This window comes from Crocodylus siamensis, chromosome 1, assembly GCF_052110815.1.
Source record: "Crocodylus siamensis isolate JL-2025a chromosome 1, ASM5211081v1, whole genome shotgun sequence".
Classification (NCBI taxonomy): domain Eukaryota; kingdom Metazoa; phylum Chordata; order Crocodylia; family Crocodylidae; genus Crocodylus; species Crocodylus siamensis.
This window is the reverse complement of record NC_143395.1, coordinates 318,041,177-318,059,476: the sequence shown is the minus strand read 5'-3', so window position 1 is coordinate 318,059,476 and position 18,300 is coordinate 318,041,177. Positions and strand designations below refer to the sequence as shown.

Genomic DNA, 18,300 nt, shown 5'->3' with positions numbered 1-18,300 from the left:
TCAGTATAGTGGATTACTGGGTTTGCAAATTTGTAATGGTTATTACCAAATTTATTGTTTAAATCTTTGTACATCACATACTGATAACTTGCCTAACTAAACATCTCTTTTTCACAATAGTATCTTTTAAATTAAAATTTAATAGATTAAACTGGGAATATTTCCTTTCTAGGAAGATGCCCAGGAGGAGTTTGGCTGGAAACTGGTTCATGGTGACATATTCAGGCCTCCCAGAAAAGGAATGCTGCTGTCTGTTTTTCTAGGATCTGGCACACAGATCTTAATTATGACATTTGTTACTCTGTGTAAGTGATGGGGGTAGGAGATGTTTTAAAAGAAAAGTCACCTTTACAGCTAATGGCATGAAACTATTACTGTATTTACCTGATTCTTAGATGAGTTTGAATTTAAGATGACCCACCAATAATTAGAGTCTAGACTTATGACATTTATAAATTTGTTGTAATTTTCCATGCCTAGACTCTGATTACTGGGGCATTGTCTTGAATTTTTTCCCCCACACCTCCCCACTGCTATGGGGGGATTTATGGGGGCAGGGGCTTAAATAGCCTGACCCTTGCCCTGTGCTGCCTGTACCTCACACCCCCCTGCTGCCTGCACACTTCACACTTGTTCTCCCCAGTGCTGCCTATGTCCCCCATGCCTGCTTCCATCCTTCTCCCCCCACCCTTGCAGTACCTGTGCTTCTTGGTGCCTGCTTCTGCCACTTGCCCTACCCCCCCATGCCTGTGCCCCTTGATGCCTACCCCTCACCATGGTGCTTGTATCCCCTGGCACCTGTCTCCCAACCAGTACCTGCCCTCCATGCTTCCTCCCATTACCTTCTGGTCACAGTTTCAGTTCTGGCTGAAGCCCCACTCCAGCCTGGGATAGGGAGCATGTGCTGGTTACAGCCCCATCTGGACCACACAATAGCAGCTGCAGTGGCAGCAGCTCTGGCCTTGGAGCCAGCATGTGCTCCATGCTCCCTTCTCCTGGTTGGAGCAGGGGCCCCAGCCAAGCTGTGATGAGAAGATAAAGTGAGGTGGAGAGCAAAGAGCTGAGGTGACCTTGGGGGGAGGAGAGGAGATAGATGCTGCAGGGGGTAGCAACTACAACTCTGACCTCAGGCTTGGTGCTGGAGCTGCAATTGCTACCCTGCACCGTCTCCCCTCCCTCCTGTGTCCCCTTCTTGAATGTGAATCTAAGAAATTGAGGCTCTTTTTTCCTATGTTGGGTTGGGGGGGGAAAAAAACGTGTCTTTGGATTTGAATATATGGGGTAATTGGAAATGAAAGATTTCTATGTAATATTTGAGGCCAGAATTGGAAACACCTTGTTTGTATCTGTGCAGTAGTTCTGTATATTAATCTTTATACATTTTCAGGATAGAAATATAATGATAGGCATAATATAAGTAATTAAGCATCTTGCATCCTGCTTGTAGTTTTCGCTTGCCTCGGATTTCTGTCTCCTGCTAACCGAGGAGCGCTAATGACCTGTGCTGTAGTCCTGTGGGTGTTGCTTGGAACTCCAGCGGGTTATGTTGCTGCCAGATTCTACAAATGTAAGTGAAAATTATTTAAAGTGAAAGGTTTTAAATTCATTAGTCTAGCTTTATCATCACAACAATAATTATTTTTGTTCTGCATGTTCCCTTGGGCAGCATGGATAACAAAGATAACTACAGAAAAGAAACATGGAGCACATACATGGTTAGCTTGTTCTTGGTGAAATAAATCTTGAATAAGAATTTTATGACCTTTTTTCAGAGTTCATATCCTGTTTTGTGTTTTGAGATCTTGTGACTTGCTTTCATTTTTATACACATATACATATTTTTATGGATGGGGAAAAAACAAAGAGCAACATGTTTATACTGAACTGGTGACTTGTAATTCACTGTTTTTTCCTGTACTAAAATATTGCCTTGATTTGCTTAATTTTTCCTTGGCCATGTTGCCATCTACTTGAAATTATGGCAATTTTGATTTTTCTCTTTCCAGTTCATATTTGTAGTCCCCATCAGGGTGTGCTTCTAATGCGGTCAACAGGGAAATAAATGTAATAAGGTCTCTGACTACGGAGGGACTTCACTTTGGTGTTTTAGTACCTCATTACGGTGGTCCCTCCAGCTGGCCGATCCAAAGTCTGCAGGAAGCTAAGTGGCTCTTCTTGTATGCATATGATTGGCGGGGGGGAGGGGTGCAGAGGAGACATACCACTCAAAACAGTTTTTCTTTACCTTTGTTTATTCTAAAATACAAAGTGCTTATGAGTGTAAATGGTTGCATGGAGTATTTGGTGCTCAGTTTTCAGGAGTTGTTTCACTATGGATAGATTAGTCCTTGGAAGGAATTCCACTCCCATATTGCAGGTTAACTCAGAGGTAGTTAAGATTTTAATTTTTCCAAGCCATTCTGGAATTTGGGTTGTATATAGCTGGTTTATTTTTGTCTTGCTGTATTACATGCAGGTTGTGAGGGTTGGTGGTACGTAGAGGGTAAGGCAGGGGAGAAATAATATGCTTATTTATGCAAGTATGTTTGAGTTGCTCCTGCAGTTGTGGTTTGTACAGGTAGAGAGGAAGGGCTGGGATAAAGTTGAAAGCAAAATGAGGAATTGGGTCTCAGACAGGCTGCCTCGGGTAATGCAACAGAAGTCTGAGGGATTATGGCATTAAACCTAATTCCATATCAGTCCAGTAGTAGGCAACTAATAGATCCCCCAATGTGTTCATTGATTCTGAGAGTCGTGCTTGTTAGCCAATATTTGGATAGTTTTACCAAACTGTTGATGAATAGTTGCAATCCACGACAAATAATGCAGCTAATATACTGAACATCATGTAAATATAAGTAATACGTTACAGTATATATAAAAAAAAACCACATACAGAATGAAAAAATACAGCTATATATACTTACAAGGAAGGTTCAACTTCTGCTCTTTCAATGATAAAGTAAAAAAGTTGAAAAGAAAAATATAATGTTGATGATGACTACCAGTTCCTACCAAGATGTCAGTTAAGACACTGTAACAGTAATCATTTTTTACTGCTGAAATAAAGCATATCATGATGACACAGCAGAGGAAACTATCAGTTTATTTGAATTCAGGCAAGATATTTGAGGGCATACTGACTTAAAGTCGTGCCAGATTTATGAAAATTCTAAAGTGTTTTTATAAAAATTTTATTTAGACTTTAGATCAGGAGTCAGCAACCCCTGGCTCATGCGCCAGAGCATGGCATGTGAAACCATTTTGTTCAGCATGCTCCTACTCTGGGCAGGCCCCTGCTACCCACCATGGAGCCTGAGCTAGACGTAGCAGGGCATATGTTCTGCTGTGAGCAGCCTGGGCTCTGGGCAGAACCATGCAGCTTGCTGCAGAGACCGGGCTGCTCACCTCAAGTGGCAAGAAGCCCAGGTCCCATGGTGGGTAGTGTCGTCCTGCCCAGAGACTGTTGCAGCAGAAAGCCACAAGGCTGCAAGCAGCTGTACTGAGGTCTGGAGCCCTGTTCTGGCTTGTTGCCAGCGGCAGCTGCAGACGCACCTTGGGGTGGACAGTGAGGGACGGGTCTGACTTTTGGTGCCCCCAGCATGCCAACATCTTCCAAGTCCAGGCTGCAAGGACTTTCTGGCACTCAGCCCAAAAATGTTGTTAACTCCTGCTTTAGATGTTACTGCTTAAAAATATTAAGACTCAGGAGGAAGGTATTGCTTACTATGCACAACTTTCTGATTATGATAAGTTGCTCCTGATTTTAAAAAAAAAGTTTTACTTTAGCATAGTTCAGTACTTTTCTGACTTTTATACCTATTTTCTAACCATTCCTGCTACCCAACTGAATAAGGGTAAGCCTTGAGTGAATGAGTAAAAGGTTACATTTTCTAAGGTGCGAGTGATTTCCAAATCAAGTTTGCTTTTTAACATAAAGTTCTGAATACACTATGGATAGGGATCTCCATAAATCACGCCTGGACGTGACCCCCACAGCAGCTCCTTTCATGTTTTTCATTTGCCTTACTGGCAGATCGAGGCAGGGGGCTGGGACCTGCTCCATACCTGCAGCTGTTTCCAAACTGTGTGTCTCAATCACCTGATTGGGCCATGGGGCTGGGACCTGCCCTGACCAGGACAGTTTCCAGCCTCCACCCTGCACGCAGGGTGGAGGCTGGGGAGCCTGTTCCTCACTCAGCTCTACAAGCACAGAGCTGGATTGGGAACAGGCTCCCCATCCCCTGCCAGCAGGGAGCTTCCAGCGCTGGCTCTGCATCATGGGGCCAGCACTGGAAGACCCTTATCTTCCAGCCTGAGCTCTGTGGTTGCAGGACCAGTGCTGGGAGATAAAGGTCTGCCTCGATCTACCAGATCTGTGACTGTGGAGCTACGCAGCCCCCACTCCACAATTATCTTGGAGCAGGGAGACAGTCCCTACTTCGGCTCTGGTGAGGGAGCCTGCCCCAGCAGCAGGTAGCTCCCCAGGAGCAGGGAGCAGTCTCCTGCCCCCTGGTGGACAGCTGACGGGGAGCAGATTTGTTCCCAGATAATTGTCTACATGAACACTGCTGTGCTGTTACTAATTGAAAGTAAATTTGCTATTTGCATTTGTAGGTAGCAGATTTACTTGTAATTAACAAGGCTTACTGTGTAGTAAGCATGTGAATGTGTAGATCCCGTTGACTAGCCACAGCTAGACACCTTTCGAATATCAGAGCTAACTTGGGTGGAATGTAGACATACCCCATAGTGTATTTTAGCTTTGTAGGGAGAGGGGAAGAAAAACAGCAACTTTTTTTACCCTCCTTTATTTACTTGGGATTTTCTAAAATGGTAATCTCTCACTTGCCTGCAACTGAAAAAGCTATGTAGCAGAGGAACAACATGATAAAGGAGGTTTGTTTTAGCAAATTTAATTACATAGTGTATTCCTTTGATCTTAATTTTCAAATTTCAAATGATGAATTGATAGCGCAACAAATTGTAGCTCTTGATGTACCGCTAAAATAAGGTATCGTCTCCATTGATTGATCTATGTATTGATACTGCTAAATGTTATTTTTAATGCAGCGTTTGGTGGTGAGAAATGGAAAACAAATGTCCTGTTAACATCATTCCTTTGTCCTGGGTAAGTTAAGGATGTAATACACATTTAAAAAATTGAATTCTATCTCTGTCTTAGTTAATTTTTCTAAAGCTTTAGTTATGCTTGAAAACAATGTTACATTATTTCTTTGTGGCAGAAAATAACTTGAACAGAAGATACATTTGACACAGACAAATTTGCTAATTACATAACATCTTTTAGCTGCTTTGTAAGTTTCGTTTACTCCTGCCACGTGGAAAGGTTGATTAAGTAGTAGCAGTATGACTGTAGTAAGTTTTAGACAGGCACACTTTTTTTCATTTATTCCTATTTTTACTTTCTAGGCTGTTTCTTTGACCACACTGTAGTTGGTCTTGCATGGTGTCATGCTGTACAAGCACTGTGTTAAATTTTTCTACTTAATCACAGCAAGCAGTCTTCCCCTGAAGTGTAGTTAAGACAAGCATATATTTGAAATTGTTTAGCTGTAGCGTCACCTCCTGCTGGAGTTCAGTCCCTCTAGATTAAGGAAGAAAGGCTGGTTTGACCTCTTGGTTTTGTTATATTCTGTGCATCAGAATATATATCTGATTGTAACATCATATTGACACTAAAATATGAACATAGTAATACAGTTTTGATAATGTTAAAATTAATGTTTTTGGGCATCTCTGGGGGTTTTTTTGTTTTTTTCTTTTAAGCATGTTGTATATTTTTCAGAATTGTATTTGCGGATTTCTTCATCATGAACCTAATTCTTTGGGGAGAAGGTTCTTCAGCAGCTATTCCATTTGGTACTTTGGTTGCTATTTTGGCACTTTGGTTTTGCATATCTGTGCCATTGACATTTATTGGCGCCTACTTTGGTTTTAAGAAAAATGTAAGTGATTTATTTGTACATTCTGCACCATACTGTCATATGGTAATATACAAGGCAAAAGTTTTGGCAGGGCTATGAGACAAGATTCAGCTCTAACCATAACTGAATCCCTTAGCATTGCCGTAAGCAACTAATTTAGGATTCTACTCTTTCGTCAAATTCCTTAGGCATTTGTTTAATCAAACAGGTTTTTTTTTAGTTTAATGTTACATGTTAGCATTAGTTACTCTGGTCAGTAGATCTGACTCCTGGGCTGCTTCAGAGCAAACACTGTTTTGGGAACATAGTTGGTCTCATTTGATCTCTCTGATTCCCAGCAAGATTTAGTGCTACGATAAGATATGAGGGAGACTGCTTATCAGTGCCAGACTTTCCTTTCTTATATCTTTTATTCTGAAAAGAAATGTTTCTACTGAGGAAGCAGCTGGGTCTGAGGTGGGACATTTAGCAATTCCCTTGCCTAAATGAGTATTGTTATTGAACCTCCCTCCTGATGAATTTATTTGTAATTAGCAGGGATCCTGGCTATCTCTGTTTTAAAAAAACAAACAAAAATTCTCTGATAAAAATCCAGAATTCTCTAACTAAAACCCCCCAAATCCATATTTTTCTGCGATTTTTTTTAAATGAAACACCACTATATATGTATCAGTTGGATACAGTGTTTTATTGATATCTATAATTTTTTAAGCAAATTGGAAGCCTAGGAGTGCCTTGATCATTATAATAAAATCAATTCTAAATACAGTAAAAGCTCTGCTATCTGGCATCCCCTGGGTATGGGGGTTGCCAGACAACAAAATATGCTGGTAAATTGGGTGGCCCAGGCCGCCGTTTCTCCTGCCGTGTCTGGGGCATCCTGTTGCCCCTCCTGCAGCATCACCACCCCTCCTGCGGGCTCTGCAAGACAGGGAGCCAGGCCTTGTGCCCCCAGGGTGTGGGGGCTTGGCAGCACAGGCTGCTTTGCCCCAGGCCCTGGAGGCTTGGAGAAACTGGAAGTGCCACAGCGGGCACTTTCAGTTTCACTTCATCTTACAAGCTGGCATGCTCAATTAAACGGCATGCCGGCTTGTAAGATTCTGGTTAACAGAAATTTTACTGTACCTATATATTTTCGTGTTCAATTTTGTTTATTTATCATAGAAAATTAGAGCTCTCCCTGCCCCTTCACTCACCAGGACACAGGTTCAACTGCAGCTCTCCCTCCTGCTGCTTTTATGGCACTGAGCAGTCCTGATATGTTAGTGGCCTGCCCCTGCCTGTCTTGTTGCCCCTCACTCCTGACCTGCTACCCCCTGGCCCTGCCAGGGCCCCTCACTCCCAATCCACAGACCTCCCACTCTCCCCAACTGTGCTGGTGCCCTTGACTCCCAACCTGCTGTTCCCAGCCCCCCAGTGTAGGGTCGGAGGTGGGTGTGTGGGCACAGGCATTGGGGTGGGAGGTATGGGAAAGCACATGCCCCGACTCCAGATTTCTGCACCCACAGTGGGGCATGGGGCTGCAACCTGGCTCAACTGGCACCAGGCAGGAGCAGCCTCTGTAGCCCAGTGGGCAGGACCCAATACAAGAGAGAGTGTGAATCACATATTAGATCCTATCACACCTTTACCTACATGAGTAGAGGGGGGCTTAAAGAGGTCAGTTGTTATACTTTTTTGGGTAGCAATCTTTCAGAAAATGGTTTGTGTTTGGCCTGAGGTTGTTGGTAATTTGACTTGGAGAACATAGCCATATGGTAAGTGATATAATGGGCCCAATTACTTACTAAATACACATTTCTGTGGCTTTTGTTCCTAAAAGAGTCAATATTAAAGTAAAAGTGGTGATGTAGTTAATATATTCAGAAATCTCTTATTTTCTTTAAAGGCTATTGAACACCCAGTTCGCACTAATCAAATTCCTCGTCAGATTCCTGAGCAGTCATTCTACACAAAACCATTACCTGGTATTATTATGGGAGGTATTTTGCCTTTTGGGTGCATCTTTATACAACTTTTCTTCATTCTAAATAGCATCTGGTAAGTGAATTGTAAGATTTTTTTTTTTTTTTCCTTTTGAAGAAATTCTTATTTAGAGAGCTTGACTCCACTTTCTGTTGTTTTCTAAAGTATTGTTTCAGTAATAAGAAATGCAAATGTTAGTCATCTTGATATTTTGCATCCTGGAAGGCACACTGTGCTGATTACTGTTGCCCAGCAGTATAGAGAAATGACTGTGTGATATATTTAGCTTACAGATGACCTGCAGTATTCAGACAGTTAGATTTCTCACGCTACTTCTGTGTATTCATGTAGAAGCGCCTCTGAAACTGTCATATACTAGGTATTTGAAAATAGTTACCAAGAAATTAAATGGACGTATGATCTATAAAACAAAATTTGGCATAGTATTACCGCTGAGAAGCAAGGACTTGGTTTTCCTTTCTTTAAATCTTCATAAAGGTATCAAAGAGTAATTTCCTTAACTACTCAACTAACCCACCAAATCCTAAGTGAATTTTGATGTGTACTCAGAATGCGGTAGCTAATTGCTCTGCGGAGAGGAATTTCCCTTTAGCACAATCTTTAAACTGTTGCTGAGCACTGACTGCGTGCTTATATTCAACATAGGTTGACCTACACGCTTTGGTGTTTCTTTCTGTTTTACCACTCTGCATCTTTTGAAGTGTAGGTTGATGGTCCAGACCCATGGAAATCAATTGTGAAGCTGTAATTGATGTCATCAGAGCCAGGATTTTACCTGGGATGTCCAGTCAGTTCTTCTCTCATTAGGCCCCCAAATAATAGAAGGAAGTTCTCAGTTCTGATCTTGTCTGGTTATCATTTTAGAACTGTAAAATTCCATATTTACGGTTTGGAAAGCAAAGGATGAGATGATTTCTACTAACTATCCACATTAATGAAACCAGTGGATAGTGGGAGGGGAAAATTTATTATTTAAACTAAATTAAGAATGAATGTTGTGCTATTTCTTTATATAATTTAATAATGTAACAATATAATATATAAGCAACTATCCTTTGGATTCTATTGCAATATATTTTATATTATTACATTAGAGACCTTTTATGGAGAGAACTATTTTGGAAGAAGATACAATTTATTTTAAAATTTTGTTCTTTGCTTGTTTATAGGTCTCATCAGATGTACTATATGTTTGGCTTCTTATTTCTGGTGTTTATTATTTTGGTCATTACGTGTTCTGAAGCCACAATATTGCTCTGCTATTTCCATCTGTGTGCAGAGGTAAGAGATTCTTTGCTACTTGCAGGTTATATTTTCAGGATGTTTTGACTATATTAAATTTTCATACTTGGAAATTGAGCAGTACAGAATTTAACAGAAGTAGGATAATTAAAGTTTATTAAAATATAATTGGATGACTTCCTATCACTGCTGTCTGGCACAGATTAGTACAGATATTGATATTATGAAAACACATATGCTCTAAAAATACCAGTAAGCTAGAGAGTTGTGTAACTGAAAATGGGCTACCTACTTTCTGAAGAAGTCAGTTGACTAATTTGAAATAATTTACTTTTGTCAGTGTGGGGTTTTTTTGCATGCATTTAGGACCCTTTGTCTTGTGTTACTTGGGATTGAAGGATTTGGGTTCATATCTTGAGCTTCTCATTTGTATTATGAATTGCAGTTTGTTTGTTGGAAATTTTGTCTCTAGCAGGTTAATCTGAAAAACCCAGTAATTTAATAAATTAGCAGTAGAAGTTCCTCTGTTCTGAATTCAGCAAGTTCAATTTTTTATATAATCATGACACATCAATGTGTTTTCCTCCTCTTCTAGGATTATCATTGGCAGTGGCGTTCATTCCTTACTAGTGGCTTCACAGCAGTTTATTTTCTTATATATGCAATCCACTATTTCTTTTCTAAACTACAAATCACAGGAACAGCAAGCACCATTTTGTACTTTGGTTACACCATGATAATGGTTTTGATCTTCTTCCTCTTCACAGGTAATTATACTGTAATCTAAGTTCTTAATATTATTCTTTGTATTTCTAGTTGTTTACAGCAGACACTAGAAAAATCATAAATACAGGTGCATGAATCTGCATGCAAAAATAATAGTAACCCCTTACTTTCCTAATCCTTGAGCTCTTATTTTTTTTTGCTGTTAGTGCAGTACTGTGACCAAAGCGTCATCTCTCTCATCTTATATAACAGAAAGTGGGCTTCATTGAAATGTGCTGGTCAAAAACGGGTTAGAAATTGCTCTTCCCACACTTCCACACTGCTAGATACCTCACATCCTCCTCCCAAAAATCTTAAACGCTAAGTGCTATGCCTCCAGAACCTGTAAGTACTTCTCATGAAGCTGCAGTGTTGGCACCTGAGTAAGAAATAAGAGGTTTTTCAGTGGTTCAGTTCCACGGTTGGAGGGAAAAGCTCAGCATTTCCCTTTAGTGTCTGATACACATCCACTTCTGATGGTTACAAGCTTATAACCTCCAAGGGCTTTATTTGAGGCTTCACAAACTTTAGGTAGCTTGCTCTCAAAGCACTTGATAAAGGTCACACTACAGTTGTGAGTAAAGTCTTTCCAGGTCTACTTGACATAAACAAGTATGAATAGAATTTATTTCAGGGATGTACTTGGTAGAATTTATTTGGCACTTATAAAGAAAATTCCCTTGAGAGGAAAAAACTCAAGTTTGAGAACATTATCCCTTTAAGTGTGTAGGATTTTTTTAATTAAATGTTTTGTGACTATTTTAAACTCAGAGGCATGTGCTGATAAATAGAAGAGACATTCTAGGTCAGTGGTTTTCAAAATTTTCTCATTTGTAGACCCTTTGGGAAATTTTGAATAGAGGTGCGGACACCTTTGAGTTGTAAGTGTGGGTATTCACATACTTTCAATTGATCATAGTCATCTTTCACAGACCCCTCTGACACAGTCTGTAGATCCCCATGGGTCCATAGACCACAGTTTGAAAACTACTGTTCTAGGTCATAGATTTCAGCTGCCTGCTATTGCATACCACTATGTAGTATAATCCCTTTAATAAACTATGAAGCTGTATGCTAAAAGTAGTGGTTGCGATTTGGTGTTCTAGTTTTGAGGGTTATATTTTTTTTTCTCTCTGCCCCTTGAATTGAAAGGTTGTCCTCAAACCTCACTAAATACCTTTACCAATATTTAGGCCTGAGAGTCTGCTCCTCTTCATTCTACCATCCTGGTCGTAACTTGTATTGCATCTTTTCTTCTAATATTCGTTTATGGTCAAGACACTCGGCATCAAACTGTACTTGGGAACTCTGGGCTGTTTTGAAGTAGAAAAGTTGCACTATTGCAAGTAGATAAATTTAAGTAGACAGAATTGAACTAATGCAAGCTCCTAACCTCAGAGCACTTTTTAAAACTCCTTTTAAGCCTTGCTTAGATTAATCAATCTTAGCTATTCCAGTGTAGGTTAAGGCTTTCTTATGCCTTGATGGTATTTCAGTTTTGACCGGAAGCATACCTGTGTTCCTACACTGTTGTCCAGCCAGAGATTTTTCCTTTATTAGGTCTATTCTGATTAGGCAGGACCAGGTATAGTACTTTGGGTTCTGTACAGCCAAATAGGGGCTTTATTTCCCTACATGGAGAAAGAAGCAGATTTAGCATGCTTACCCCCACAGTGACAGCATCTCCACCTTGACCAGCACAGAACTGTCAGCTTCCACTTGCCCTTCTTCTACAGATCAGTCAATATGTCAGTGGTATAATCTCAATGCATAAAGATGTATTGCGTGCACCTTCCTCTTTCTCTGCCCATTCTGCATGGATCACACATGCTAATCAGCATCTGACCATCAGGAATCAGTTGTACAATGTTTTCTGACAAATTTCAGGACCATCTTCAGTAGGGGCTCAGATTATAGATATTTCATGCTTGATCTGTCCCGGCACTTCGTCAGTAGCCCTTTGGACCTGATGCAGATTGACAGAGGTGTGCAGCTTCTACTATGCGATTAAAAGGCTGCTTGTGGAGTTCCTGAACTTAGTTTGTTATTTTATTAGTGTTCAACATGCAGTTAGTTAGATGAAGACACTCTGAAAATAACTTTTTTCCTAGTGTGCAGACTTTCAAAAGACGACATATTTCTGTCTTATCTCCTACATTCCAAGACGAAAATCCATGCTAGAATAGATTTAATGTTGTTTTTAATCATCTGAAAATAGGTGTGCTCTATGGAACTATTAAAACCCTTTTGGGATAAGACTTTTCCTTATAAAAGAGAAGGTTGAGGGGTGTATAGTTCTTCTCGTGACTCTTAAATAGAACATCACACTAGTGATTTACCAAAAACTGGTCCTGAAGGCAAATAGCTTCCTATGTCAAGATGATACAGGAGCTAAAAAGAAAAATTTATAATTGTTGTATCAAAACTATTCTGCTGCTGCTTACTCATCTGTTAAAAATCGTCAGTATCAGGAGCAGTTTTGATGATGCCCTGCTGCTGTGGCATTGTAGCACATGCTTCAGGCACTTGCTTCCATGTTGCATTCCAGGTCATTGATCAAACTCAGCAGGCAGAATACTGGGAGTTACATGACAAATCTTTGTGATTCACAGCTGGGACCACAACTACGTATCATAGTAAATGAGTCAGTTAAACATCAGTAGTTTAGTAAGCATGGAAGAAATTATCATGATATCATTCATGATTCTTCATGGGATTTCATAATGAATGAGTTGTCATAAAACATCATCATGTTTAGTTTCAAATCTTAAATCAAAAAATGATGTCTTAGACTTTACGTAAATTAATGCTTCAATAATATGATAGTAAAATTGGATTGTCTGGAGGGATTTTTGTCATGCTCTAATTTTTTCTAAGGAAAAAGTCATTCCCCTAGTACGTATTCTGGACTGCCTCCAAGTCCTCTCTTTTTGGTTTGGGTTGTCATTTGAGGGAATAATTTTACTATAATTTGAATGTACCTTCATCCATCTAGCTAGTTTTGAGTCTCAGCCTGTATTAAAATTGTAGAATAGAAAACTGTTCTATCCAGCCTTGAAGAAGTGTAATAGATCTGTTTTAATTCAAAAGCCTCTCACAAATAAGGGGAAGCAACCTTTAGTCGTTAAACATCAACTTAAAACGTTCATTCTTTTTATTGTATAATTGAATTGTTTTTCAAAAAAAATGTTAAAGTATATGCTGTGAAAATATTTTACTCAAGTTTGCTCATTTGCAGGTTGGGAAAAATGTAGGAAAGGAAGCCAATTGATAAATTAATTGCTCCAGGGAGGGAAATGCAGCAGTCTTGAAAGACTTGGTCTAGAAAAGTAAGAGAGCAAGAAAATAAGGAGGTAGCACTCATCAATTAAAATACACTTCCACCTGAATAATGATGAACATATTGAAGCACTTTAGAGTTCCATTATTACATAAAATTTGTACATAAGTAGAATGTGGCCTTTACATTTATATTAGTGGGGGATTAGTTATGGACTGAGTGTACCAGGTCATTTTAAAACTTATATTCTGGTCTACAGACTGACTTATCCAGAGACAGAGTTTGACACTTCTGTATTAGGTTCTTGTTTAATTATACTAATGTGCTGCTTTTCCTTTTTTTGTAGGAACAATTGGATTCTTTGCCTGCTTTTGGTTTGTGACCAAAATATACAGTGTGGTGAAAGTTGATTGAAGAAACGTTGTAAAAAGTTAACACAGGAGAGATTTAATTTTAATCAACATAATTTAAAGACCTGTTCTGGTGATGAACTTAAGCTTTATCAGAAGTATTAGCTTTCCTGTTCTTTGAGAAATTATACTGAATGCCACAGGCTCTCCAAAACCCTTTTTTAAACTAAAGCATTTGGTTGTGATTTTAATGGTCTCTTTTCATTCAGATCTTAGTGAAGATCACAGTTAAATATTGTATGCATTTGTAAATATAACTACTGGAATAAAAACTTTAAATTTTAATGACAGATTAGAGGTGGCTGTATTACATAACATAAAGATACTTCTGAATAAAGTGTGATTGTAAATAAGATTTTTCTAGATTGCTAGGTGGGATGAATTATTTTTCTTTGACGGGAATAAGAACTTTTTATGCTAATTTGGAAAGTTGACTCAAGGTATACTGCTTTTAGTTTGGATGTGATTTTTTTTTTTTTTTTTTTTTGGCACTTAGGATGTCCATAAATATTCCAATTTCTGTGACTTAGTTTGAGTGTTCTTGGCCTTTTAAACTATGTGCCTCTAAGTCCTTGAATTTATACATTCATAATCTTAATAAATATTGTAAAAATGTCTTCAGTGGATCATTACATATTATAAATAAGTTCATAATGTTCTGTAAATACAAATATATTGACAAGGGGTGTTTAAAATTATGTAGAGTATTTTATTGAGGTTTACTGTGTTTGTTAATGTATATTGGCACTCCTTTTGATCTGGGAGAAACTCAGTTATCTGTGCTACATGACTGTAATGCTAAAATGTGATTGTGGTGCATGAAGATTAAATCATAACACGTACTACCTAAGCACACTACAGCATTAATCCAGCCCTTAATCCCAGACATCTCTTTCTTTATAAGACTGTTATCATAAAAGCATTTATATGTTGAGAAGATCTTAGTAGGTCAGCATTCATTGCTGACTTTGTTTTTAAGGATCTTAATGATACATACTCTGTAATGCAACCATTGTTTGTTTTACTTAATGTAGGTAAAAATTAAAGACACAGCCACTATTTTGCCTTGTATTAAAAGAAACTAATATCAGTTCCTGGTGACTGAAATTTTAACATGGAATATTATTTTAATAGAAATAATTGAATGTTTATATTTCATTCAGTAATTTAGGTCCGTAATGTTGTTCATTGGTTTGCAAGGGCTATGTTCCCCATCAGTCTGACAAAATTTTATTAAACTTATGCTGCATGTAGTAGTTGTCACTTATAAGTTATTAATAGTTTTTTGTCCAACTTTTCTAATGGTATACTTTTCTAAGAAACCTTAACCTAATGATGCTTGAATATTGAAATCAATAAAAAATATCTTTGGTTAAGGTAACTTGTCATTATTAAAAATCCTCTAACTTCATATGTAAAAGTATTTAAGACAGTCTGTGTATTTATGACATGCTTTGTGTTCAGAACAGTACAAGTTTTGGTAACTCTTCTATTCCCGTTTTATCAGTTAGAGCCTTATTCTTAGATTACTCTGTGTCCCAAACCTTGTATGCAAAGTTTTATCGTTATGATTTTCAACATGGCAAGTACAAAATCTGAACATCTTGGTAACCATATTGCTTGCATTTAATATGCTGCTCACACAAATCAGCATTACTTATTAAAAAGTGTGTGTGTTTGATTTGTCAAATATAATCTTAACTGTAGAGATTATTTTATTTTGGTTTAGAAAACTTTCTTTAGAGGATTCATGTAATTGAAAAAGTTTCAATTTAATTGCAAATTGATATTTGGTAAAATATTTACAATTGCCATATCTTAATGTTATTTAGTATGATATGTATCTAGACTTTGTAGAAGATAAATACGCTCTCTCCTTTTTCACAACAGTATCATTTTTAGATAATAGCAGTTCTTTAAGTAGTTCACTAATTTTGTCCTTGGATGTCCGGTTATATAAATCAGTTCCTGTCATCAGCATCTGTAAGGCACTTGCACCATCCATGAATTAGAAAATAAGGATGTTCATAAAATATATATTTTCAGAATTTTCAGTACTGAAGTTCTAATGGACTGATAAATTCTCCTCCTTCCCATTGCATTATAGATTCAGAAAATGAGCTGTTTCAAGCTTTGTAACATCAGAAGGACTTGACTTATTCCCACTGTTCAGAACAAATTGTTGGTGTAACAGTTTTTTAACTGAGTATCCCAAAGCATGGAGTTAATAGATGCTTTAAAATCATTCTGTAGGCATGTGGGAGTGTTTCTGCATCTCCATAGTGCTTCTGGGAGAGCTTTGGATTAGAATCTGTATAGTTTCCAAAATACTGGCCTCTAGTCCTTGAGCCTAAATTAAGCTGTATAGAAGAATCTCTGGTTGTATCCAGTTGTAGACAACCACTGGGACTATGCACTTGTACAAATAATACCTGACGAAGCCCCCACTGAAATATGGAAGGGCCAGAGGGATACCGGCTGCACATATCCTCTGCTCTGGTATTCAGAGTAGTTGTTGGTTGGAGCTCAATCCTGTTCCTTTATGTATAATATTTAAAAATCTTTGCTTTTGCTTAATTGTAAGATTGCTTCTTGAAATGTAGCCAATTCACGGGTTTCCAAGGAGATTTAACTGAATGGAAAGGTTGAAGGGATAAGAACAAGCTGTTGAGTTTCAGGGAGCAACAAAGCCATGTTGGACAAAAATCAAAATTTCAAATCCATGTCAATGCAGTGACCCATACAAAAATGGATTCTCCAACATTTGAAGTACATTCTTCATTTTCGTTTGCCAGATCTATTCTGTAAGCAGTCTTTGGGCCTGCCTCATTTTCCTGGGTCAGTTGTAAGGATAGTTAAAAATTAGCTCCAAGAGGGAAACCTGATCAATTCTCAACTATGCATAAGCTACTTCATAAAGATCAGGTTAGTTCCAGGCCTTTTTCAGGTGCATATTTTAGTTAGTACATAGCTGCGCATTTTAAGTAGTTGTGTATGAGCAGCCATGTCTAGCTGAGGTTATGTCTAGACTGGAAAGTTTTATCAGCTGGCAGTACTGTGCTGCCAAAGCACTCATATGCTTAAGTGTTTTGTTGGTACTTTCTCATTATGAGCAGCAGTGGCACCTGAGGATGAAGTTCATCATGAGTTGGCATCCCATTAGCTCCTACAACACGTTTTGCTCTAGTACATTGTGGGACATAACAGCAGAGATGAATGCAGCAAAGGCTGAATTAGTAAAAACCTGTTCAATTAAATCTGTAAAGATAAAGGCAGCAGCATCAAAGAGGCGGCAAAAAATGCAATGTGCCCTTCAGTGCAAAGCCCCACAGCTGTGTACAGAGGCTTGTAGTTCTTGCCTTCTAACTGTTGAGTGGTACGTGTCAGTGGTGATACTGTTTGTGCCTATTGTGAGGTAAAACATAGGTCTCAAAAACACTATTTTTCTGTTGGATGAGATGGGTCATTCACTACAGTTTTCTACAGCATCTCCAACTACTGTTTCAGGATCTTTGTTATGTCTGTTTCATCTATTCATGTGCCACCCTCTTCTGCTTCTCCTGTTCCTCTTCATTTCCAGTCTTCAGCCTCTTGCTTAGCCTTGTCTGCATGGTGCTCTTTGAACTTGCCCTTCCTGGAGCATCTCTTGTGTTTCCCTGTTAATGTTGAGCTTACTGTTACTGTTGAGGGAGCACTCGTGAAGTTCACCCCGCTGAGGAGGTTGATTTAAAAACAAGGAGCCTGTTGCATTCTGCACAAAGGGAAGAGGTAGCACAAAAGGAAAAGATTGGAAGTCTTTAAAGTTCTCTGGTATATTTGATAAGGCCAGACTGCTTATGGGGCAGACTGCTAAGAGACAACTCATTCCTGAAGGTGATCAAGGCTGAGGAAAAAGCAATTGCTGTAGGCACATAATATATCACTGCTCTAACCACTTTAACAGCACAGTTGTGCCTGATTAGAAGTACCTGTGTGGTACAGAAGAATCTGTTATAGTGGCTGAAACATGGCAAAGATTTCAAGAAAAGGACCAGGAAGTTCGTGCTGGATCACTTCAAAGACTGACTTTCAGGCCAATGTCGGTACAAGAGCCTCTGTAGGGATTCATTTGCTGGACAAGCAGCTCGGCATTACTAGCTGGAATCAGCATGAACCATGGGACACCACCTCTACACCCCTTGCCTCCTTCCTCCCCCCTCTATCTCAGGAAGGCACATCAACAAAACCCTTGTTCCATGGCTGCAAACCATCTTTTCCAAAAAAAAGAAGCAAAAATAACAACTGCAGCTGCCACCTTTCTTTATTGTGGACCTTGGAACTTCCTTCCCTGGGGTCCCATGAGGAATCCAAATGTGCATAAATGGAAGTGCCTTTTAATAGAAGGGTTACATCAGTAAGCACCACCAGACTTTTTGTTCTGTAGGATCTCCCTGTGACACATCTACTGAAGATCCTCAGCTTGGGCCCCTTCTCATCCCACATGATGCCCCTTTACCTTGATGTCTTACTTCATCTTATAAATGTCCCTGTTCTATTAGTTCCTGCATGGCAAGGCTTACACAGCTTGCTTTCTCTACCAACAATACCTCCTTCCTGCTACAGAAAGGAGCACAGGGTTTCAGGCCCCAGTTCTCTTTGCAGGAAGTAGTAACTGTCTGTAGAAAAAGAT

General features: G+C 39.0%; 1 protein-coding gene across 1 annotated transcript in view; it reads left to right on the top strand.

The window, feature by feature from the left end:
* Positions 1-14,884, top strand: part of TM9SF2 (transmembrane 9 superfamily member 2) — a 48,596-nt gene extending 33,712 nt beyond the window's left edge. The window contains exons 10-17 of the mRNA XM_090022912.1: positions 173-305; positions 1,448-1,567; positions 5,074-5,131; positions 5,810-5,969; positions 7,837-7,988; positions 9,104-9,215; positions 9,772-9,943; positions 13,568-14,884. Coding sequence (XP_089879038.1) covers positions 173-305; positions 1,448-1,567; positions 5,074-5,131; positions 5,810-5,969; positions 7,837-7,988; positions 9,104-9,215; positions 9,772-9,943; positions 13,568-13,635 — 975 coding nt within the window. The 3' untranslated portion in view covers positions 13,636-14,884. The remainder of the gene's footprint in view (positions 1-172; positions 306-1,447; positions 1,568-5,073; positions 5,132-5,809; positions 5,970-7,836; positions 7,989-9,103; positions 9,216-9,771; positions 9,944-13,567) is intronic.
* Positions 14,885-18,300: the final 3,416 nt, after the last annotated feature.